Raw genomic sequence first — 20,359 nt, 5'->3', positions numbered from 1 at the left:
GCCCGGTTGAAATAAAAATGATTTACATTTCTGTTTCCCTCCTCTTCTTCTCTGTCAAAGTCATGTCTTTCTATTTCTCTGTGTGTGTGTGTGTGTGTGTGTGTGTGTGTGTGTGTGTGTGTGTGTGTTTCTCTGTGTGTCTGTCTGTCTGTCTCTTTCTCTATCTGACTCCATTTTTGTTGTTGATGTTTTCTTTTTTTTCTCCTTTTTGTTCGTTTTTTGTTGTTGTTGCTGTTGTTGTTGTCGTCGTCGTCGTCCTTGTGGCTGTGGTTGTTTTGGAAATCGTTATATATTTCTGTCTGTCTGTCTGTCTGTCTGTCTCTCTGTATTTGTGTTTGAGTGTTAGTGTTAGTATGAGTGTGTATATGCGTATGTGTGCGTGTGTGTGTGTGTGTGTGTGTGTGTGTGTGTGTGTGTGTGTGTGTGTGTGTGTGTGTGTTCGTTCTTTTTTCTTCTTTTTTTAAAGGGGTGGGGTGGGGTGGGGGCATGGGGTATAACTAACATGCTATTACATTTAACAGTAACAATTCAATAATAATAATTATAATAATCAGAAACCATTAACACAATTCTGAAGTGCATTAAAGGAATGTAGAAATAGGGCTATGAACTAATGCCTGTGAAAGTTCGACCATAAGAACCTCGTCAGAAATAACTTTACAAAAATCATCTGCAGAATTATTATTCTCTTTGAAATACTTGGGCAAGAAGGTACGTAACTGCTGGCAGTGAAACAAACAATGATGCAAGCTGAACTGCTTACCACAGATGCATGTAACATTTTTACTATACTTTATCTTCAGCGCATCAAGTTTTATACGGAAGAAAGTAGAGGTTATTAATCTTGTATAGCAAGCTGATGGATTCGGTATCTTTTCTTTAATAATATTCTCGGGGAATAATGTTCCTTTATGGTTTAAAAACTTTAACTTCCATCGGTTATGAAATCGACCCCATGCTGATTTTTCTAACAAAGTGTATGCCTCTTTTACGGAGAGACGGACATATATTTTTGTCGATTTTTCTGAATCTTGCGCTCCTCTTTTAGCTGCTTTATCAACACTTTCATTGCCAAGAATGCCCACATGAGAAGGCACCCAACAAAAACTGACCTCAGTCCCTTTAATCCTTAAACAATGTACCAAATGATTTGCCTCAATAACTAAGTCAGGTCTTGTTTCAAGGCTGAATAGTTCTAGAGCATAAAGTACTGATTTGGAATCAACAAAGAATGCTATTTTCGAGAAAACTATTTGATGGCTCACTAAGTAGTTCACAGCTTGTATAATAGCAATTAGCTCAGCTGTGAATATGGAAAGGTGTTTTCCAATAAAGTAAGATGTTTCAACTTTAAAGGCAGGAATATAGAAAGCCGCACCAGCGTTTTTGTCATCAAGAACAGATCCATCTGTAAATACATGGAGATGATTCTGATATTTTTCTGTTATATGAATTATGGCAGTACTTGTCGTGATATTGATGTTTTCTTCCTTTTTTGTTTCAGAATAAGTGATATCAAAATCCGCTTTCAACATTTCCCAAAAAGGAACAGGAGAATGATGTGGTTTTGCAGCTAACTCTTTCATGTTAACTTCAGATTCTTTTAACAGATTTGAAATGTAAGTTGCAACTGTTTCTTGTGATGAGATGGCTTTAGCTCTTTTAGGAAAATCAATGTCTGATCTTACTGTCAGTTCATCAGCAATGAAAGTTTTTGTCATTGAAGTGTACCTCACAGCGAATTTTGCTGTTGCTAACTCACGATGTTCATTTGAGGGAAGAATTCCGGCTGTTTTGTATGTTTCCTGATTGGATGCATGAGAGGGCACTCCGAGGGCAATTTTGATAGCCTTACAGTCTACACTTTGAATCTTTTGTAATAGATATTTAGGTGCACTGAAAAATATTTCTTGTGCATAGGTTATCTTAGATCTTACAAGGGCCATGGCAAGATGAATCAATGTTTTTGTATCCATTCCCCAGGGTAAGCGGCTTATAATTTTCATAAAATTGATACTTTTCCTTGCCTTTGTTAAGATGTAATCAAAGTGAATGTTCCATGTCAGCTTTGAAGTAAGATAAACGCCTAAAAACTTCACTACCTGTTTATAATCAATGACGTCACCAAGTAATTTAAAAATGGGTGTGCTAGATGGGTTACCACCTGAATTAAACAACATCATACATGTTTTTTCAGTCGACAAAGCTAGACCATTTTCAAACATATAGTTACCAATGTTATCGAGATCAGACTGATACAAACGACGTATATAATTCTGTGCTCTTTGTGGGGTTGACTTTTTTAGGTTGACACCCATCCACATACATATATCATCAGCATACTGTACTAAAACTACACGATTTGACAATGCCTTTGGTAGATCCTGAATAAGAATATTAAAGAGAATAGGGGCTATAACTGAGCCCTGTGGAATTCCCATGTCAAGTTTATGTGGCAAAGAATAATGTGTTCCCACCCTTGCTTGAATAATTCTATTAGATAAAAAACTTTTTTTTATGTGTGTGTGTGTGTGTTTGTACGTGCGTGCTCAAATGCACACAGTGACCTTAGACTTTAGAGGCAACACCATCACCAAAGCTTGACTTATCTGTCCTTGATGCCTGTGGATTAAAAAAAAAAAAAAAGAAAAAAAAAGGTGACCTCTAGGAGGCTGTGTGTGTGATGTCCAGGAATGGAACAGATTCAGCCAGTGTCCCCAAACACTTTTTTTTTAATGACGAAGCAGATGTCGCCGCACAGGTGACTCACTGATGTTCACATACAATATTGTTTTGTTATTACATTAAACACCTTGAACAAGTGTGTATTTTTGTTTCCGTTGTCTCATTACATTTTGTTTTCCATGTATAACACACACACACACACACACACACACACACACACACACACATTTGATATAGTTCAGTTGTATCTTTTCTTACCAGAACTAAAATAAAACAGACAGAAAAGAAATACGACACTCTTTACATATAACAATAGAAGATTCATCAAGCTGATACTGTTCGTGCGCACACGAGCAATTGAAAGAGGGAAAGGAAGGAAAGAAGGAAGAAAAGGCCAGACAGCGAAGGGTAAAAAGAAAGAAAGACAGACATAGGGTTAGAGAAAGACAGCGATGGAGACAATGACATAGGGGATACATTTCTAATCGGGTTAGAAGAGAGAGAGAGAGCGGCAGACAGACAAACAGACAGGCAGATACAGGCAGACAGACAGACAGAGACTGAGAGAGGCAGTGGCAGAGAGAGAGAGAGAGAAACAGCGAGGTGCTGGCTATTACATTAAACACACATTTCTCGACGCATTTTAGACAGTTTAGACATTACACCAAAATTGTTTGGCACTAGAATGGCTGTTTAGAGGAATACTAAAATTTTCTGCCAACATGTAAAACGAATTGTGTGTGTGTGTGTGTGTGTGTGTGTCTGTGTCTGTGTGTCTGTGTGTGTCTGTGTCTGTGTGTATGTCTCTGTGTGTTTGTGTCGGGAGAGGCTGCGTGCTTGCGTGTTTGTGCTTGTGTTTGTGTGCATGTGTTGGGGTGGGGGTGCGTGCGTGTTTGTGCATGTATGAGAGTGTGCACGCATCCGTATGTGTGTGTGTGTGTGTGTGTGTGTGTGTGTGTGTGTGTGTGTGTGTGTGTGTGTGTGTGTGTGCGTGCTGTAATGTGTGTGAGCATGTGTGCATGTGTGCGTCTATGTGCGCGCGCTAGCGCGTTTTTTATGAGCGAGGGGATATCATTTGAAATTTATGGGGTTGTTGTTTTGTTATGAAAATGTTCAGTTAAAAGTGTGTCTTTAGTATATTTGATTATAGAGTACATTAACTTTGCATACACACGCCACCATCAATTGTGAGGCCATAGTGTGTTGTCGGAATGGTGGTGGGCAGATGTTACTTTTGATGTATTCTTTTAAACTGGGTGGGTTTTTTTTTATCTGTCGTTGTACTGTTTAGAGATACCCGCAAAAGAAATACCAAAAAAAAGTGCAGCTGACGTGTGTGTGTTCAGTGTGCGTGCGTGAGCATGTATGTGGATATAAATGGAGGGTTGTAGCTTGGGTGTGACCCATCCGGTACGTTTCTCTCCATCTCATTACATTTCAGGCTACGTTTCACTTGTATGAGTATATGGTCATGTCAACATTCTGATCGGTACGTACGCACTTGCCTTGATGTACTAGCATATCTCACGTTGTTAAAAAAAAAAAAAGAAGAAGAAAAAAGAGAGGAGAATGCTATAATTTCCAAACTTATATATTGTATAATGTATGTCTCTGTGGTAAGATTCCACGGGCTCTTCGAGCTGCAGCCGTTTTGGCTAGTTGGCCTTTGGGGACCATCCCAACGCCGACTGTCATGGAGCCCTCTTTGGCGAGAGAATGGGGATGTAACTTTGGCGTCTCCACCATAACCAAAGTTTAGCCCAGACAGTCGGCCAGCGGTTATCTTTCCTACTGTTCTGACGTCATTGTCGGACACGACTGCCTATCATACATGACTTCAGTGCTACAACGGCCGGGCAGGCAGGCATGCAAACAAACAAACAATCCACACGACATATCCACACACTTCTCTGTAACTGCATTCCTCATTATCATTCCATCATGAATGTTTACTTGACTGCTGGATTTTTGTGCAAGTTTTTCCCTCCTACTGGTTTTTTTTTTTGGTTTTTTTTGTTTTTGTTTTTTTGTTTTGTTTTGTTTTGTTTTTTGGGTTTTTTTAATGGTATGTCGTAGTGCTCCGTTGCTTGAAAGTCTTGAGAAAATTAAATGTAAGTAATACATATTGTCGTGAAAATGAGTAGATTCTGAATTTTAAAAAAAAAAGAAGGAAATTAAGTGGGGTTTTTTTTTAAAGGGGGTGGGAGGAAGTGGGGGGGGAGAGAGACAACAAATTTTTCAAACTGTGATGAAAAAAAGGGAATGCTTTTTGAAACTGCAAACACACTACCAGGCCACTGACAAACCCAGACGTCACATCATGCTCATCGTTTTTTAAGAGTCCATATCAAATGTCAGTGATTATATATCAAACAGACATGCTCACTTCAACAGATGTAGGATCGGGGTAACACCAAAGCACAGAGCAATTAGAAGCACACTATGATAGATTGTTTCAATGAAATAAATGAAAGATAAAAGAATGAGAGACGGTGATCCATAAAAGATATGAACAAAAAATGAAAGACAAGAGAGGCAAGGCCTTCAAGACTCACTTGTGATACACTTAATAAAAAAAATATCATCGTTAAAATGTGTTCTGTTATAAAGCTTCGGGTTAAACACAAAAAAGTCCTAGCCAGACTCGAACCCCGCGTGTTCGGGTGAGAAGAAACTGTCTTACCCATTACACTATCGTGGCTCCTTAACTGACGTTCTAAAATTTAACATTTGAACATACTTTTTTTAAAGGGCGATAAATCAATTGCGGTATTCGCAGTGAGAACGCTGTTTAAATCATATTATTCTGGTGTATCTTGGACATTCAAAAAATCTTTAAGGGCAATAAAAAAATAATTCTGTTTAAGTCCGCGGTAAAGGATACGTGGCTATCACTGCAATCACACTGCAACATTTAGCCGTTTTCTGTAGATCTAGATAGATGTACAAGTTCAGTTACACCCGCCGGGAATGTAGTACGACACGGTCGATTCAATTTCTCGTTTATGTTCATTCTAGTTTTATAGTTTTAAAGTTGAACATTTAGTATTTTGTTACACTAATAACATGTAGAGCCAAGTACAAGTACTTCTAAACGTCGTAAGAAGTGAAAAGGACTTCATTTTGAGGAAAGTCAAGACTGGAATTTTTTTCGTTTCATCGTGATCAATTCAAGAGTATTAACTCGCATGGTTTACAATTTTTAACTGTGAATTCCGACTGATTTTGTGGATATTTTTGTGGCAGTTTGGGGCATAATCCAGTAAGTGATGAGGCGTTCACAAATCTTTCACTGAATAAATATTTAACGGTCTCCTTCTCCAACTTTCCATCACATGTTATCGTGTATTGTTGATTGAATATAGGATTCAACGGGCAGGTCAAGAACTTGAACTTGAACAAAATGGCGTCCTTCGTTCACGAGGAATATGAGCACGCGCTTTGAATATGTATAAATATGTGTACGCAATTGATTTTTGCCCATGACCTTCAGGGCTCAGCCAATAGATCTGTAAAGTCTATTCGTCGTATTGATTTTAGTATTTTCCGAAAAAGACCACTTGGGCGAATGAACATAGTGAAAGCCCTGTACACTGAGAGTAAAACACACACGCTTTTTATGTATTGAGTATAATTTCAAAATGTAATGTTTAAGATGAGAAAGATCAGTTTAAAGCAAATTAAGTCCCCTAGCATTAATTACAGATTATTTTCCCTTTTTTACTATCTGCACCAAAACGTTTGCAAATTAATAAAACTTCCATGCTTAGCAAAAGAAGTTCCTGTTTGAACAAAAAAATGATAATAATGACTGCTCTTGTTGTTGTGTCAGAATATCAGATCAAAGTGCCAAGTTTAGAGAATACAAAAAATATAAATATAACAGTAAATGCAGTTTGCATATAATTTGGCTTCTTTTTTATTTATTTTTTTTGTGCCCATTTGTTTACCACGGACACACAGACACACACAGACACACACAGAGACACACAGACAACCGAACACCGGGTTAAAACATAGACTCACTTTGTTTACACAAGTGAGTCAATAAATGAATGAAAGACGGTGATCCATGATCCGCATGCATCTATTGAGGAGAGACAGACAGACAGAGACTGAGACGGAGACAAAGGCAGAGAAAAGTCTAACATTATACACATCAGAAATGAAGACGTCAAAAAACCAAGCATAACTGATCCCCTGTAGATAATGCTTGAACCAAGAGCACTGACATCCAATGAAGCCACTTTGAGGGACATCATAAAATTTCTTCCTGAGCGTGTCTGTCATTCATCGTCAAATAACAGTATACTTATATGGAAATCATTTCCTGTGTAAAGTTCATGAAGCTGCATCGAGTCATGTTCCGTCATGAAATATTGCACAAAGGCAGGAACATCTGACAAATGCTTCTGAAATTTGCTTTTTCTGTTTAATATTTTACCGACTATAATACATATACTGACTGTATCGTAGGTTTTCAAATCAATAAACATGGGTTGTTGTTGTTGTTGATGTTTACGTGTGTGTGTGTGTGTGTGTGTGTGTGTGTATGCTACGTGCGATTGTGCGTGAGGGTGCACAGGCACTTAATTAAGCACGGCGTATAATTCTGTAACAGATGAAAATGGTCAGTAAATCTAGGTTTAAAACGAATCTTTTGTTCTCTGCTACCGGTGGCAAATGAAAAACATTAGGCCAGTCTGGCTTTGGCCTGCAGGTGTTTGCGGGCGGGACATTTGTTGAGCGCTTTCCTCCCTCAAAGAGAGCTCAAAGCGCTTTACAATCAACATCAAACACAAACACGCGCGCGCGCGCGCATAATAACTCACAAAAGAAAGAAGAAGAAAAATAATTATTTAGCGCACAATAATATAAAACAGATTCAGAGACTACGCGTATTACATAATTACACACACACACTCACACACACATACACAACGAAGGAGAGAGACAGTTTGCATGGTTTATAACTGAAAAGGTATGGAAGGTCTATGGATAGGCGTTTTCAAAAAGATGTGATTTCAGACCAGCTTTGAAAGACTGAGTGACGAGTGAGGAGAGTGGCGAAGATCGTGAGGTAAACTGTTCCAGACATCTGGAGCTGAAAAGGCAGAATCACAGAAGGATCGGGTTTTAACACGGGGAGCAAGTAGCCGCCGTGAGTCGGAAGATGATCTGAGTTGTCGACGGGGTGTGTAGGTTTGAATCAACTCTCTCAGATACTGAGGAGCAGCACCCAAAATGGAGTTGAAGGTGAGAATTGCAACTTTGTACTGAATGCGGGCAGAAATTGGTAGCCAGTGGAGAGAACGCAGAAGATGAGTGATATTGTCAGTCTTTTTGGTTCTAAAGATTAATCTTGCTCCCGCGTTTTGAACTTTCTGGAGTTTTTGTATTAAGTATCTAGGACAACCAATGAGGAGTGAGTTGCAGTAATCTAGTCTGGACAAGACCAGAGTTTGTGTTGCTTGAGTAGTAAGGAGATGTCGGATGGAACTTATCTTTCGAATTTGAAAGTATGCAGCCTTGCAGAGATTGTTTACGTGTTTCTTCATTGTGAGGTTTGAATCAAACGTCACACCCAGATTTTTCACTGAAGATACAAAGTCTACATCTGAATCTCCAATTTTAAGAGAGGTAGGCAAGGAGTTGTTTATAGAGAGTCTGCTTGAAGAAATAATAATAGCTTCAGTTTTACAATCATTTAACTGTAGTTTGTTTTGATTCATCCAAGCCTTAATGTCAGCAATACACCGTTGAAGTTCCCCAATTAAAGAGTCAAGATCAGAAAAAGTCGTTTCTTTGTAGAGCTGGTTATCGTCAGCAAAGGAATGGTGATTTACAGAATGGTTTTTGACAACATCAAAAAAGTGATTGAGTATACAGAATAAACAGAACTGGTCCTAGCACAGATCCTTGCGGAACGCCATATATAGGTGTTGATGGGAAAGACTGATGGTCATTTACCGTGTTACCATGTACAAAAACAGATGTGATCATATCGCATTTCACACGACCTTGTCTCCTAAACACAGCGGCCACAACAAATGCTGGTCACACGTAGTCTTGTGCATTAGCGAGCGCCTCCACCCCATTCTGTATGTACCCCGGGGTAAGTTTCATGTACCTGAAGCGTTCTCTGGGGCATGTCTCATGATCCTGAAACGTACCACGAGGAATATACTTAGGCGTTCCCCCCTTCCTCCCTCCCTCCCACCCATGCTGTTACGATCCTAGTCTTACTTCACGAAAGCATCTATCCCAAAACGTCCTCACACCACACACATACCTAAAATTTGTTTTTCATTTGTTGGGCAAAGGCCAGCATATTTTTCTTACACACGGAGAATAATCATGCCAAAAATGGGAGAAAATAGTTTAATGCCACTCTGTTGTATTTCACGCTGTTGATTCTTGGAAGCAAGTTTGATTGACTGGACATATAGAACTGAATGATCAGTCGTTGCACAAAAGAAGGAAAACAAGACCCGCAAAATAACAAGAAATGATAATCAGTTGATAATCTCTGAAAAATGTCGAAAGTTGAATGTTGGAAAGACGTTTCGCGAAGCTCCAGGAAATTCACAATAACGTTACAAAGAACACGCATCAGTTGTTCAAAGTTCAACTAAATCCGTGCAGAAGTTTCTAAGTAATCAACTAGCCGAACGTATTTGGCACAACGTGACACCAGAAGGTATCATAAAGAAATGCCATGCAACGATTCATTTTTTTCAAAATATTTCAAAGCCAGTAGTGCAATATCTCATGACAAGGATGTTCTAATTTGATCAAAATCGGTGTTTTTTCTGACTATAATTATCTTATTTTCTTTCCTTTTGGCATCTCAGAACTTTCCTCCAGGGACCGACTGAAGGGACGGGATGATTTGGGATGCTACACTTCGAGTTAAAGATTTCCAACTGTCTGAAACTTTAAGAACAACAGAAAAAAAACGAATAAAACACAACACCACCCCAGCCCTTCTATCCCCCCAGAATCTCCTGGTCCAAAACGCAGAACAAAATGTAGGTAAATACCGTAATAATTATTCAAAACAAAACAACGAAAAGGAACCAGTTTCACGATACAGATAATAAAGATATCCTCACATGTCTCCATTTCTAGGTGAACTTTCTGAACCCTCTGCGCACGAGCTGACTTGACCCGGAAACAGCAAACATGAAGGGCAGACTCTGGCACAGTTGTAGCCGTTTTCCCCTGATCGAGGTTCTGCCCTCAAACGGCCAGATCTACAACCGTCTGGCTCCTTGGATGACGCCATGTCGCCTCAGCAGCACTACGTCACTTCCTTCTTCTGCCCTTAAGGTTCCGCCGCGGCAGCTCACTTGTCGATGTCACAGGGTCTCATCACGGCTGCCGCAGTCTTTGAAGTCAGGGCCATGGGATCAGAGGGTTAGGTTTTGCAGCAGCTACAATCATGATGCCGTCGGAGACAACTCACGGGAGGCTGACAGATCTGCGTCTTCCCAACAGGCAAGGAACACGGCTAATGTGTAATGATTAATTATGCCAATTAAGTTCAGTTTAAGGTTTTATACTGTATGCAAAAAATACTTATCTTGTTATTTCTACTCTCCATCCTTATCCTTCCTACCCTCCCCTCCCCCCCCCCCCCCCCCCCCCCCCCCCCCCCCCCCAACTTCCTCCTTTCCTTCCAATGCCCCATCAGAACTTTAGAAAGTTCGTGAGTTATGCGTTTATTTGTCTAATCGGTATTTCTTTCTCACAAAATCCGCGGTCCAGGCTTTTAGTGTCTGTGATTTTGGACACCCTGGAAAGATATCCGACTGTTCGAGTTTTCTCATTCATTCGTGAGTGCGTTCGTTCTTCTACAGTCATTTACTCGTTGGTTCATCGATTTATACAACGTTCATTCATTCATTTCTTCGTTCATTTATCGTGCTTTGATATATTCCTTTATTGACAATCAGTGTTTAACCGGCACAGATGACGCTACCCAAGCTGCCGGTGCCTGAGCTGAAGGACACGATGAACAAATACTTGACTGTGCTCACGACTGTCATCAGCCCGCACGAGCTGCACGTGACATTGCGAAACGTACTCGAGTTCATGACCCCTGGGGCCTGGGGAGAGAAACTGCAGTCTCACCTACTGAAACGACAGAGTGAAACAGACAACTGGGTAAGAGACAGAGAGAGAGAGAGAGAGAGAGAGAGTGTGTGTGTGTGTGTGTGTGTGTGTGTGTGTGTGTGTGTGTGTGTGTGTGTGTGTGTGTGTGTGTGCAATGGGCGTGCGCGCATGCCTTTTAACCAAAATGAAAGATACAAAATGCAAAATAAGAAAAAGCTTCCCAATCACCATAATTGTTATTACTCAGCAACCTCAGTTAGAGGGACAAGAGACAGAGTTCGTTAAAGATAGCTTAACTCACTCAGTACGGCCAGTCCTCTCTTCTCCTCTACACAGACCCCTCGGATGTCCAGTGGGTGTCTTAATGACCCAACCTTTAGCTTCCGTCGTCAGAATTGTGGTATTCTTTGTCAACATTCACCTCTTCAGTATAAGAGCGTTCCGCTTGCAATATTTTGATGATGGTAATTGGGGTGAAACGCTGTTAACGTCGTCTCTTTCGCCGTTCGTATGGAGAGAGTTAAAAAGAGAATTTACTACGTGACAACAATATATTTACTGTTGGTTTTTCCCACCACCTCTCTCTCTCTCTCTCTGTGTTTGTGTGTGTGTGTGTGTTTGTTTGTGTGTGTGTGTGTGTGTGTGTGTGTGTGTGTGTGTGTGTGTGTGTGTGAAGAGAAAACATTTATTTGTGTCTGTTTTGTGTTCTCCATTAAAAAGCTTTTTGGTGTGTATTACTCTTTGTCACGACAGATTTCTCCCCAGAGAGAGCATGTCGCTACAGAGCGGCGACACCCATGCTTTTTCTTCCTGCAAATGTCAGAATTAGAATCAGAATACCTTTATCATCTCAGCAGAGAAATTAAGTGTGGTGATACATACAGATTGTAAGCAAAACGGTAAAATTTGGCATACAACATGTACATAACAAAATAATACTCAACTCAGTCATACCAAAGCAAGTCCGATAACTTTCCATTATTTAAAACACACACACACACACACACACACACACACACACACACACACACACACACACACACACAAGTGCGCATGCACACACACGCCCGTATGCAAACACCCATGCACACTTTTTGTATATTGACCTGCACAACGTGTCAAATCTGTAAAACAAACAACCACAGTTTAAATGTATTTGTTTTCCTATCAAGTTGATTTTCCTACAAAATTTTACCCGGGACAACCCGTTTGTTGCCGTGGGTTATTTTACGTGCGCTAAAATACATGCTATACAGAGGACCTCGGTTTATCATATCACCCGAATGACTAGCATCCAGATTACCACTCATGTTCAAGCTGAGGGGGGCGGGGGTGGGGGGGGAGGGAATACTGGCGAGTGTGGGAATCGAACCAGTGCGCTTAGATTCTCTCCCTTTCTACGCGGCCGTGTGACCGTTTCAGTTTCAGTTTCAGTAGCTCAAGGAGGCGTCACTGCGTTCGGACAAACCATATACGCTACACCACATCTGCCAAGCAGATGCCTGACCAGCAGCGTAACCCAACGCGCTTAGTCAGGCCTTGAAAAAAAAAACCCAAAAAAACGGGGGAATAAATAATAGATCACCTTCACCTTCACCTCTCCCGTAGTCTGGGTTCAGACCGTTGGGACACCGCTGTTGACCTGACCACCACCCCTCTCCACTCTTCACGGTTTTCTGATTTCCTCAGGGCGTCACCGAGCGTCAAGCCTGTCCACCCCTGGATGTTGTCTTCCCATCTCTTCTTCTGCCGTCCTCTCCTTCTGCCTCCTTGTACGGTGCCTTGCAGGAACGTTTTGGCAAGACCAGATGATCGGGAGATGTGTCCATACCACCTAAGTTTGCGTTTCTTCACTATGGACAGAAGGTCTTCGTAGGGTCCAATACTTTGCTTGATTCTGTTCTTCACTTCCGTGTTAGTGATGTGGTCTCTGTAGGAGATGCCAAGTAGTCTACGAAAGCATCTCATCTCGACAGCTTGGATTCTTCTCTCGATGTCTGCAGTCAGGGTCCAAGTCTCGCAGGCGTAGAGCAATATTGATATAACCAGGGAACGCATCAGTCTGATTTTTGAGCTGAGAGCGATGTTTTTGTTGTTCCAAATGGTGTTCAGCTTGTTGAGTGCCGTTGTTGTTTGGGCAATTCTCGAGAGTACTTCTGGTTTAGATCCTTCATCTGACACGATTGCTCCCAGATATTTGAAGCTGTGGACTGTTTTAAGCTTTTCATCAAATAATAGATAAACTTACATAAATAAATAAATAAATGAATAATAATTATAATATAGAAAAAGGTAGTAGTAATAATAATAGTAATACTAATAAAATGATAATAATAAATAAAAAATAAATAAATAAACAAACAGAGAGGGAGAGGGTGAGGGGTAGAGGCAGGCAGACAGACTAACAGACTGACTGACAAACAGGCAGATACGGAGACAGACAAGAGACCTGGATCCAGACACTCCACTCTTCTTTGCAGTCTGTGCCTATGATAATGGGAAGTAGGTGAACAACTTGCCCCATGTTTGTTTTGTTTGTTTGTTTGTTGGCTTAGTGATTTATATCAGCATGCCACAATACAAACACAGTGAATTCGAGAAAGTCTTATATCAATTTGTTTAATTTATTTGTTGTTTTTGTTCTTTTACAGGCGACTGACTGGTGGCTCGACAACATGTATCTTCAAGTTCGGCTTCCACTTCCCATTAACTCTAACCCGAGTATCACCAGTTCAAAGCCTCGTTTCACTACTAAAGAGGAGCACCTTCGGTAAATGTGGCTGATCGTTCAATGTTTCTTCGCGTTGACCACAAACATATACGTGTACCATGTTCACTGTATGTGGTCTTCGCTTCTCCGGGATCCGTTTTTCTCTACTTTCTCTGTCTGCCTGTGTGGTTGGCTGTCTGTCTGTCTGGTTGGCTGGCTGGTGCTACCATTGTTTCTGTCTCTGTCTCTGTCTCTGTCTCTCTCTCTCTCTCTCTCTCTCTCTCTCTCTCTCTCTCTCTCTCATTCTTTCTAATTGTCCTTTCTTATTGTTTTCACAAGGACAGATTGAAAGACTAGGCAATGCCTAAAATCTTTTTCCTTGAGTAATAAAGTTTTCCTTGAGTAATATTTTTTTAAATCTCTTTCCTGGAGTAAAAAAGTTTTCCTGGAGTAATAAAGTTTTTGTAATCTCTTTCCTTGAGTAATAAAGTTTTGTAATCTCCCTCCCTCCCTCCCTCCATCACTCTCTCTCTCTCTCTCTCTCTCGCTCTCGATGAAAAAAATACAAGCAATTGATCAGAATGGCGTTGAAAAGCAGTTTGATTGAATATGAATATGGGTATATCTGTGTTAATCAAGGAGTTGAAATTGTTCACACACGCACACACACACACACACACACACACACACACACACACACACACATCTATATATATATATATATATATATGTATATATATATATATATATATATTAGAATCGTCAAACGCTTCTTTACTGTAACTATCAGAGCTGGCAGAACCCTATCAAGACAAGTGAAATATTACAGATGTATTTCATATTCAATACAGTATTACACTATGCAAAGCCATGTTTACATTTTCACATGAAGCATTCTGGAAAACGAAATCCATCGAAATTTCATTATAGTGTGCCTGATTTTTTTTTTTTTTTTCAAATATTGTACTCAGTATTTCAGATGTCATCATCATCGTCGTCATCATGACCATCATAATAGTATAGTGTTTGTAACGTGCCGCCACAAAGCACTTACACACCAGTCGTTCATACGCATGCACAGATCTGGTTCTGTGGGATGATGGACAATACCCATACTGTATGTGAACAGAAAGCAAGAGAAGCTGCAGGCCAGGGAGGAGGGAGTGTGGGGGGTGCGGGGGGGGCTACTTTTGAAAAATGAAGGCTTTGAGGCCAGGGTACAGAGATGTGAAGAGGGGGCTTGCGTGGTGATTTGTTTTGTCCACTCTGTAAAGTAGCAAATATAAACGAGTAACTGGGTTGCCCAGCATTTCGGAATATGAGAGAGAGAGAGAATTGCTTTCCCAGAAAAAAAAAAACAACTATACATAGTTGTCTCTTCCGACGGATTTGGCTGATGAGATCACAGAATGAAAACGTGGTTAAAAATTTCACTGGGTTTTTTGTTTGTTTATTTGTTTGTTGGTGTTCTTTTGTTTGCTTGTTTTTTTGTTGTTGTTTTTTTTTTTTAATCGAACCTTCATTTAGGGCTTTGGTCCTTTACATGAATAGACCATAATCATTTCCATTTCCATTTCCATCTTTCTCTCTCCCTCTCTCTCTTTCTTTCTTTCACTGCCCTGTGTTGTTTGTATGTCTCTCTCTCACTCTCTCTCTCTCTCTCTCTCTCTCTCTCTCTCTCTCTCTCTCACTTCAACTACTCTTCCTGTTTTTTTTGTGTGTTTTTTCTATAAGTGAAAGATTGTCATTCTTCTCTCTGTCCTTGTCTCTGTCTCACCCTGTCTATTTTTTCTGTCTGCGTGACCCTGTCTTCCATTGCATTTGTCTATCCTGAAAACAAGTACTCATGTTCTCCTCTCTCTCTCTCTCTCTCTCTCTCTCTCTCTCTCTCTCTCTCTCTCTCTCTCTTTCCCTTTTTCTCTGTGTGTGTGTGTGTGTGTGTGTGTGTGTGTGTGTGTGTGTGTGTGTTTTGCCTCGTATCTTTCTACGATCATTTTTGTACCAACGTCTTCTTGTTTCAGTTTTGCATCGGGGATCGTGAAAGACATTGTTAACTTCACGGAGAAGCTTGACGCGTGAGTATACAATAGAACAATATTTTCTTCCCTGTTTTCTTTCTTGTTTGTTTTTGTTTTTACAAATTTCAAGCGAGAGCTAAAGTGAGCAAAGACTGAAGGAGAGGACGGTAAACTGATGGCTTGTGGATATCTGTTATATAAACATCTTTCGCACCATGTCTCTCCTCCCTCTCCCCTACTCCCAACCCCTGAAACACACCCCTCACTCATCGCCACCAACTCACCAACATCTATACCGACACAAAACGAAAAGGACAAATGTAAAGTGTGGTGCTGCAAGAGGACAACTGTCATGTTTTTATCATTTTCAGCACAGGCGCATGATACCTATGGTGTGGAAACCTACCAAGCAGAAGGCTATGTCAAGCCCACCAAGATCATTCCAGCATGCACTTTCACAAGCAAATAACCGGCAGTGTTTTGTGTGATTCTTTTAGAGAGAGGCCAGCCTGGACTTGAAATGGTCCAGGAAATCAGCTGTTATGACCTCCTGGGTAATGCGTTCCAATCCGACAATGTCCTTCGGGAGGAATACGACGTCTTTCACTTGCTGTATTCTTCAGGTTTGGATGCCATAGCAATGATTTTATTTCCTTATGCTCAGTCTGTTTAATGGCGCTGGCAAGTATGCAGACCTTACAGATAGTTGGCCGTGGTGGATGTTTTTCTTTAATTTTTTGCCTTGGTTCTTTTTGCCGTTCCAGCAGTGTGGGTCAGTTGAGACGGTTGCATGATGGATGTGAGGTTTTTTTTTTTTTTTTGTTTTTTTTTTTTTTTTTGTTGTTGTTGGCGGTGTTGGTCTGTACTCATCCGGATTTTCTCAGTATCATGCGGTTTACTTTTCAGTGTATGGATCCAACGCCGCGGCTACATACTCTAGGATCGGTTTAACAAGTGTTTAGCTTTCTTTTCTTTTTTCTTTCGTTTCTTTCTTCTTTTTTTCTTGCTATGTTCGTGTGTTTTTTGTTGTTGTTTTTTCTAGCTCCGATTTCGAGGTTTAGTTTGAGGAAGCCAACGGCTGTACTGGTCTTGTTTGTGATGCTGGTGATGTAGGTTCCCCATTTCATATAATTCTAGATGGTGATACCGATGTACTCGATGTCGCTGTCATTCTGAACCTCATGTGCAGATTCTGTCCTTGCGAATTGTACTGAAGGTAGAGGATTTATGCGATAGAAATATCACTGACCACCTCTTTTTCCCGATAGAAAAGGAGTCCAGGTCTTGCTGGAGGACCTTCTGATCTCCTTTCTTGATGACTTGTTTCCTCTATATCATATCATTAGTGCAAAACCGGATCTTGGTATTGATACTAGGTAGGACATTATTGTAGGAAAAAAACAGACTAGGTCTCTCGGGGACTCCAGATTCACCTGCCACAAAATCAGTTTTCTCTGACTCAACCAAGACTGTATGTTATCTGTCACTGAGACTGTTCTTTACCCAAGCGTGAGGTAGCCCACATTGTCGTGACGATGCAGTTTGTAAATGAGGAGGGTGTGGTTAACTTTGTTGAAGGCTTTCGATAAATCTAGGACGATGGTAACCTCTCGATTCCCTCTCTCCATCTCTTCTTATTTCTCGTCCACATACCACATGGATTGGTTTCACAATATTGTCCGCGTCCAAAGCTGTAATGATGTGGACAGAGGATGCTTACTTTCTTACACCACCACCTCCACCACCATTACCAACATACCAGAAAGCATCACTACCATCGTCGAAACTAGCACCTTGAGAATAAGATGTAGGCATTGTTGTTTGCCATCATCTTCCTGCTTCAGCTGTAGTATGTCATAAAAACATGACCAGTCAGACCTGGCCCCAAACCATAGTCACATCTGGCGACAACTGGTTCCACAGTACACATAAATATTTGACCTGTCAGTACGAAATGTACCGGGGTAACATTAAGCACTCTGTACCGCGACAGCATCTTCGTACTTCAGATGAGAAAGGACAAAGATCTGCACTATGTTCCTGGCGAACGAACTATAGTACTCACAAATTTCTGATGAAAAGACAGGGTTCCTTGCTGTTTTGGCTGTCAGGATCTGGCAAACGGAATTGATCATTGGTTGTCTAAAACACCGCGCAGGACTTATAACTGATACTAAAGGCTGGGAGTTGTTGAAACGACGCGGTTACATTTTCGCGAGGGCAGTGTCAGTATCTGTCCAAAGCAAGAACAAGAGAGGCAAGGCCTTCAAGACTCACCTGTGATACACGCTGTATCCAACAAGGAATTAATTATGAGAGAGAAGAAGAAGAAGAAGAGAGAGAGAGAGAGAGAGAGAGAGAGAGAGAGAGAGAGAGATCGTTAAAAATGGGTTCTGTATTAAACATTATTGTGGGAATGAACAAGCACGTTAGGGTAAGAAACAAGCAGACTAACCCACAACACGAAAACGCATCAGCCAGCTCACAACCAAAATTGATATTAAAACTCTTTTTTGTGTGCTAAAAATTGATTCCTGTATTCGAGATGATAATACCGTATAAATCGAGCATCTCGATTATTTTAGATTTTTTTCAGTTCGCCTCAAACCCAAAGATACTTTCCGGCAACTGAGAAGGGCCCAATAATCATAAATTTCTTGATCAGTAGTCTCAACGAAATAAACGTCCATTATACGGATATACGGCTTCTTCCGGAAGACTTATAGCCTATTATTGGTATGACTGAAAAGATTTTTCCCACAATGTTTAATCCAAATTTGATACTGACAGACAAAGTATTTTCAGGGAAAATGAATTTGTTAAACTTTGCCATGCGAACACCTGGTATGTTATAACACAGACTCTGTTTGCACAAGTAAGTAAAAAAAAAAAAATCGCGGTTTGTAGATTATCTTCTTTTTTTAAGTTTAATTCTTTATCAAGATTTTTCACACCCATGGTGTGGAGTTTAAAGAAATCATGCCATGTTTATACTTTTCACATATTGCTTCTGTTGCTGTGTATAGTGAACACTATCCTCTATCCTTCTACTAGCGGGACCGTGCCTGCGCCAATACCAAATCAGCCCATGTGCATGGCACAGGAGTACAGACTGTTGTCCAGCTACAGGAGACCTGGCATTCCCTCTGACCAGCTGATCACCAACCTGGGAAAACAGGGACCGTCCTTCATTATTGTGGCTCGTAAAAACCAGGTAATGTTTAACCTTTTCACAATCTTTCCGTGCCATCGCTTCCAGGTAGGCCTTTCAGCTGAAACGCAACCTGTGCTACCTTGTAGTTATAAAAACGGCAGCTTGAATAATGTACTAGCCCGCAAGCGGGACACTTGCCAGAGCTGGACCGGCGTAACTGCAGGCAGTGTGGTTGTGGTGCGTAGTGCTTGGTGTTAGAGTCGAAAACGTAATCCGAGACTAGTTTCGTTCACTGTCTGGCACAATCGTTGTTTAGCCAAAGAGAAGGCTGATTTTATATCCTATTGAATTGAAGGTTGAACCTATCTATCTATCTATCTATCCATCCATCTATCATTCTGTCTATCCATCTATCCATCTGTATGTCTGTCTGCCTGTTTGTCCATTAGTTCGTGTGTTCATTTTACCTGCTAATTATTCGATTCAGTTAGTTAGTCAGTCAGTGTTGGGTCCATCAACCATTGATCTCCAGTGTGCCGTGTTGCAGTTTTACAGAGTGGACGTGGAGCAGGACGGCGTGACGCTCAGTGAGGGAGAGCTGTTCTCACAGCTGTGCAAAGTGGTGTCAGCAGCAGAGCGCCACGCGGCCGGGTCACCTCCGGTGGGGATCCTCACGGCGATCGACCGGTCAGCGTGGGCTGAAGCCAGGCAGGGACTGGCCGCAGGTTTGATGATCACATGTATTCATTTTGTCTCCGATTTTAAGCTGGTTTTTGCGAAGACGGTCACTCGGATCTGTTATCTTTTCTTTTTGTCTTTCTTTCTTGCTCACTTTATTTTCTTTTTGGTTATTTTTCTATTCGAGTTAGTTCTCTCTTTCTTTAAATAAGTGGGGTTGTTATTATTGCTGTTCCTGTTGCTGTTGTTTCTCCCTTGTAAAAGAAGGTTATTTTTCTTTTAAAAATGTACATTACAATAAAAAGAATAAAATTTCATCACAAGCTGACAATATATATGCATGTACCCCATATATGCATACATATATAATACATGCAAACAGAAAGACAAACAGGAGAATGGACAGATGGACACACTGTGTCTGTGTCTGTGGCTGTGTCTGTGTGTCTCTGTGTTTGTAAGTGTGTCTGTGTGTGTCCGTGCGTGTGTCTGTGTCTACGCCTGTGTTGTTTCGTTTGTGAAAGCACTCGCGCGCCTGAGTATACAAGTGGAGTACAGTGGAGTGATGGCCTAGAGGTAACGCGTCCGCCTAGGAAGCGAGAGAATCTGAGCGCGCTGGTTCGAATCACAGCTCAACCGCCGATGTTTTCTCCCCCTCCACTAGACCTTGAGTGGTGGTCTGCACGCTAGTCATTCGGATGAGACGATAAACCGAGGTCCCGTGTGCAGCATGCACTTAGCGCACGTAAAATAACCCACGGCAACAAAAGGGTTGCTCCTGGCAAAATTATGTAGAAAAATCCACTTTGATAGGAAAAACAAATAAAACTGCACGCAGGAAAATATACAAAAAATGGGTGGCGCTGTAGTGTAGCAACGCGCTCTCCCTGGGGAGAGCAGCCCGAATTTCACACAGAGAAATCTGATGTGATAAAAAGAGAAATACAATACAATACAATACAATACAATTGTTGTCTAATTCTTGGTTTTTGTTGG

General features: G+C 41.0%; 1 protein-coding gene across 1 annotated transcript in view; it reads left to right on the top strand.

Annotated features, from left to right (window-relative positions):
• Positions 1–10,659: 10,659 nt before the first annotated feature.
• Positions 10,660–20,359, top strand: part of LOC143289800 (choline O-acetyltransferase-like) — a 28,345-nt gene continuing 18,645 nt past the window's right edge. Inside the window, exons 1-5 of the mRNA XM_076598990.1 lie at positions 10,660–10,854; positions 13,455–13,573; positions 15,535–15,588; positions 18,586–18,745; positions 19,233–19,410. Coding sequence (XP_076455105.1) covers positions 10,660–10,854; positions 13,455–13,573; positions 15,535–15,588; positions 18,586–18,745; positions 19,233–19,410 — 706 coding nt within the window. The remainder of the gene's footprint in view (positions 10,855–13,454; positions 13,574–15,534; positions 15,589–18,585; positions 18,746–19,232; positions 19,411–20,359) is intronic.

This window comes from Babylonia areolata, chromosome 1 (genome assembly GCF_041734735.1).
Source record: "Babylonia areolata isolate BAREFJ2019XMU chromosome 1, ASM4173473v1, whole genome shotgun sequence".
Classification (NCBI taxonomy): Eukaryota; Metazoa; Mollusca; class Gastropoda; order Neogastropoda; family Buccinidae; genus Babylonia; species Babylonia areolata.
The sequence above is the reverse complement of the archived record's forward strand: the minus strand, read 5'-3'. Positions and strand labels throughout refer to the sequence as shown.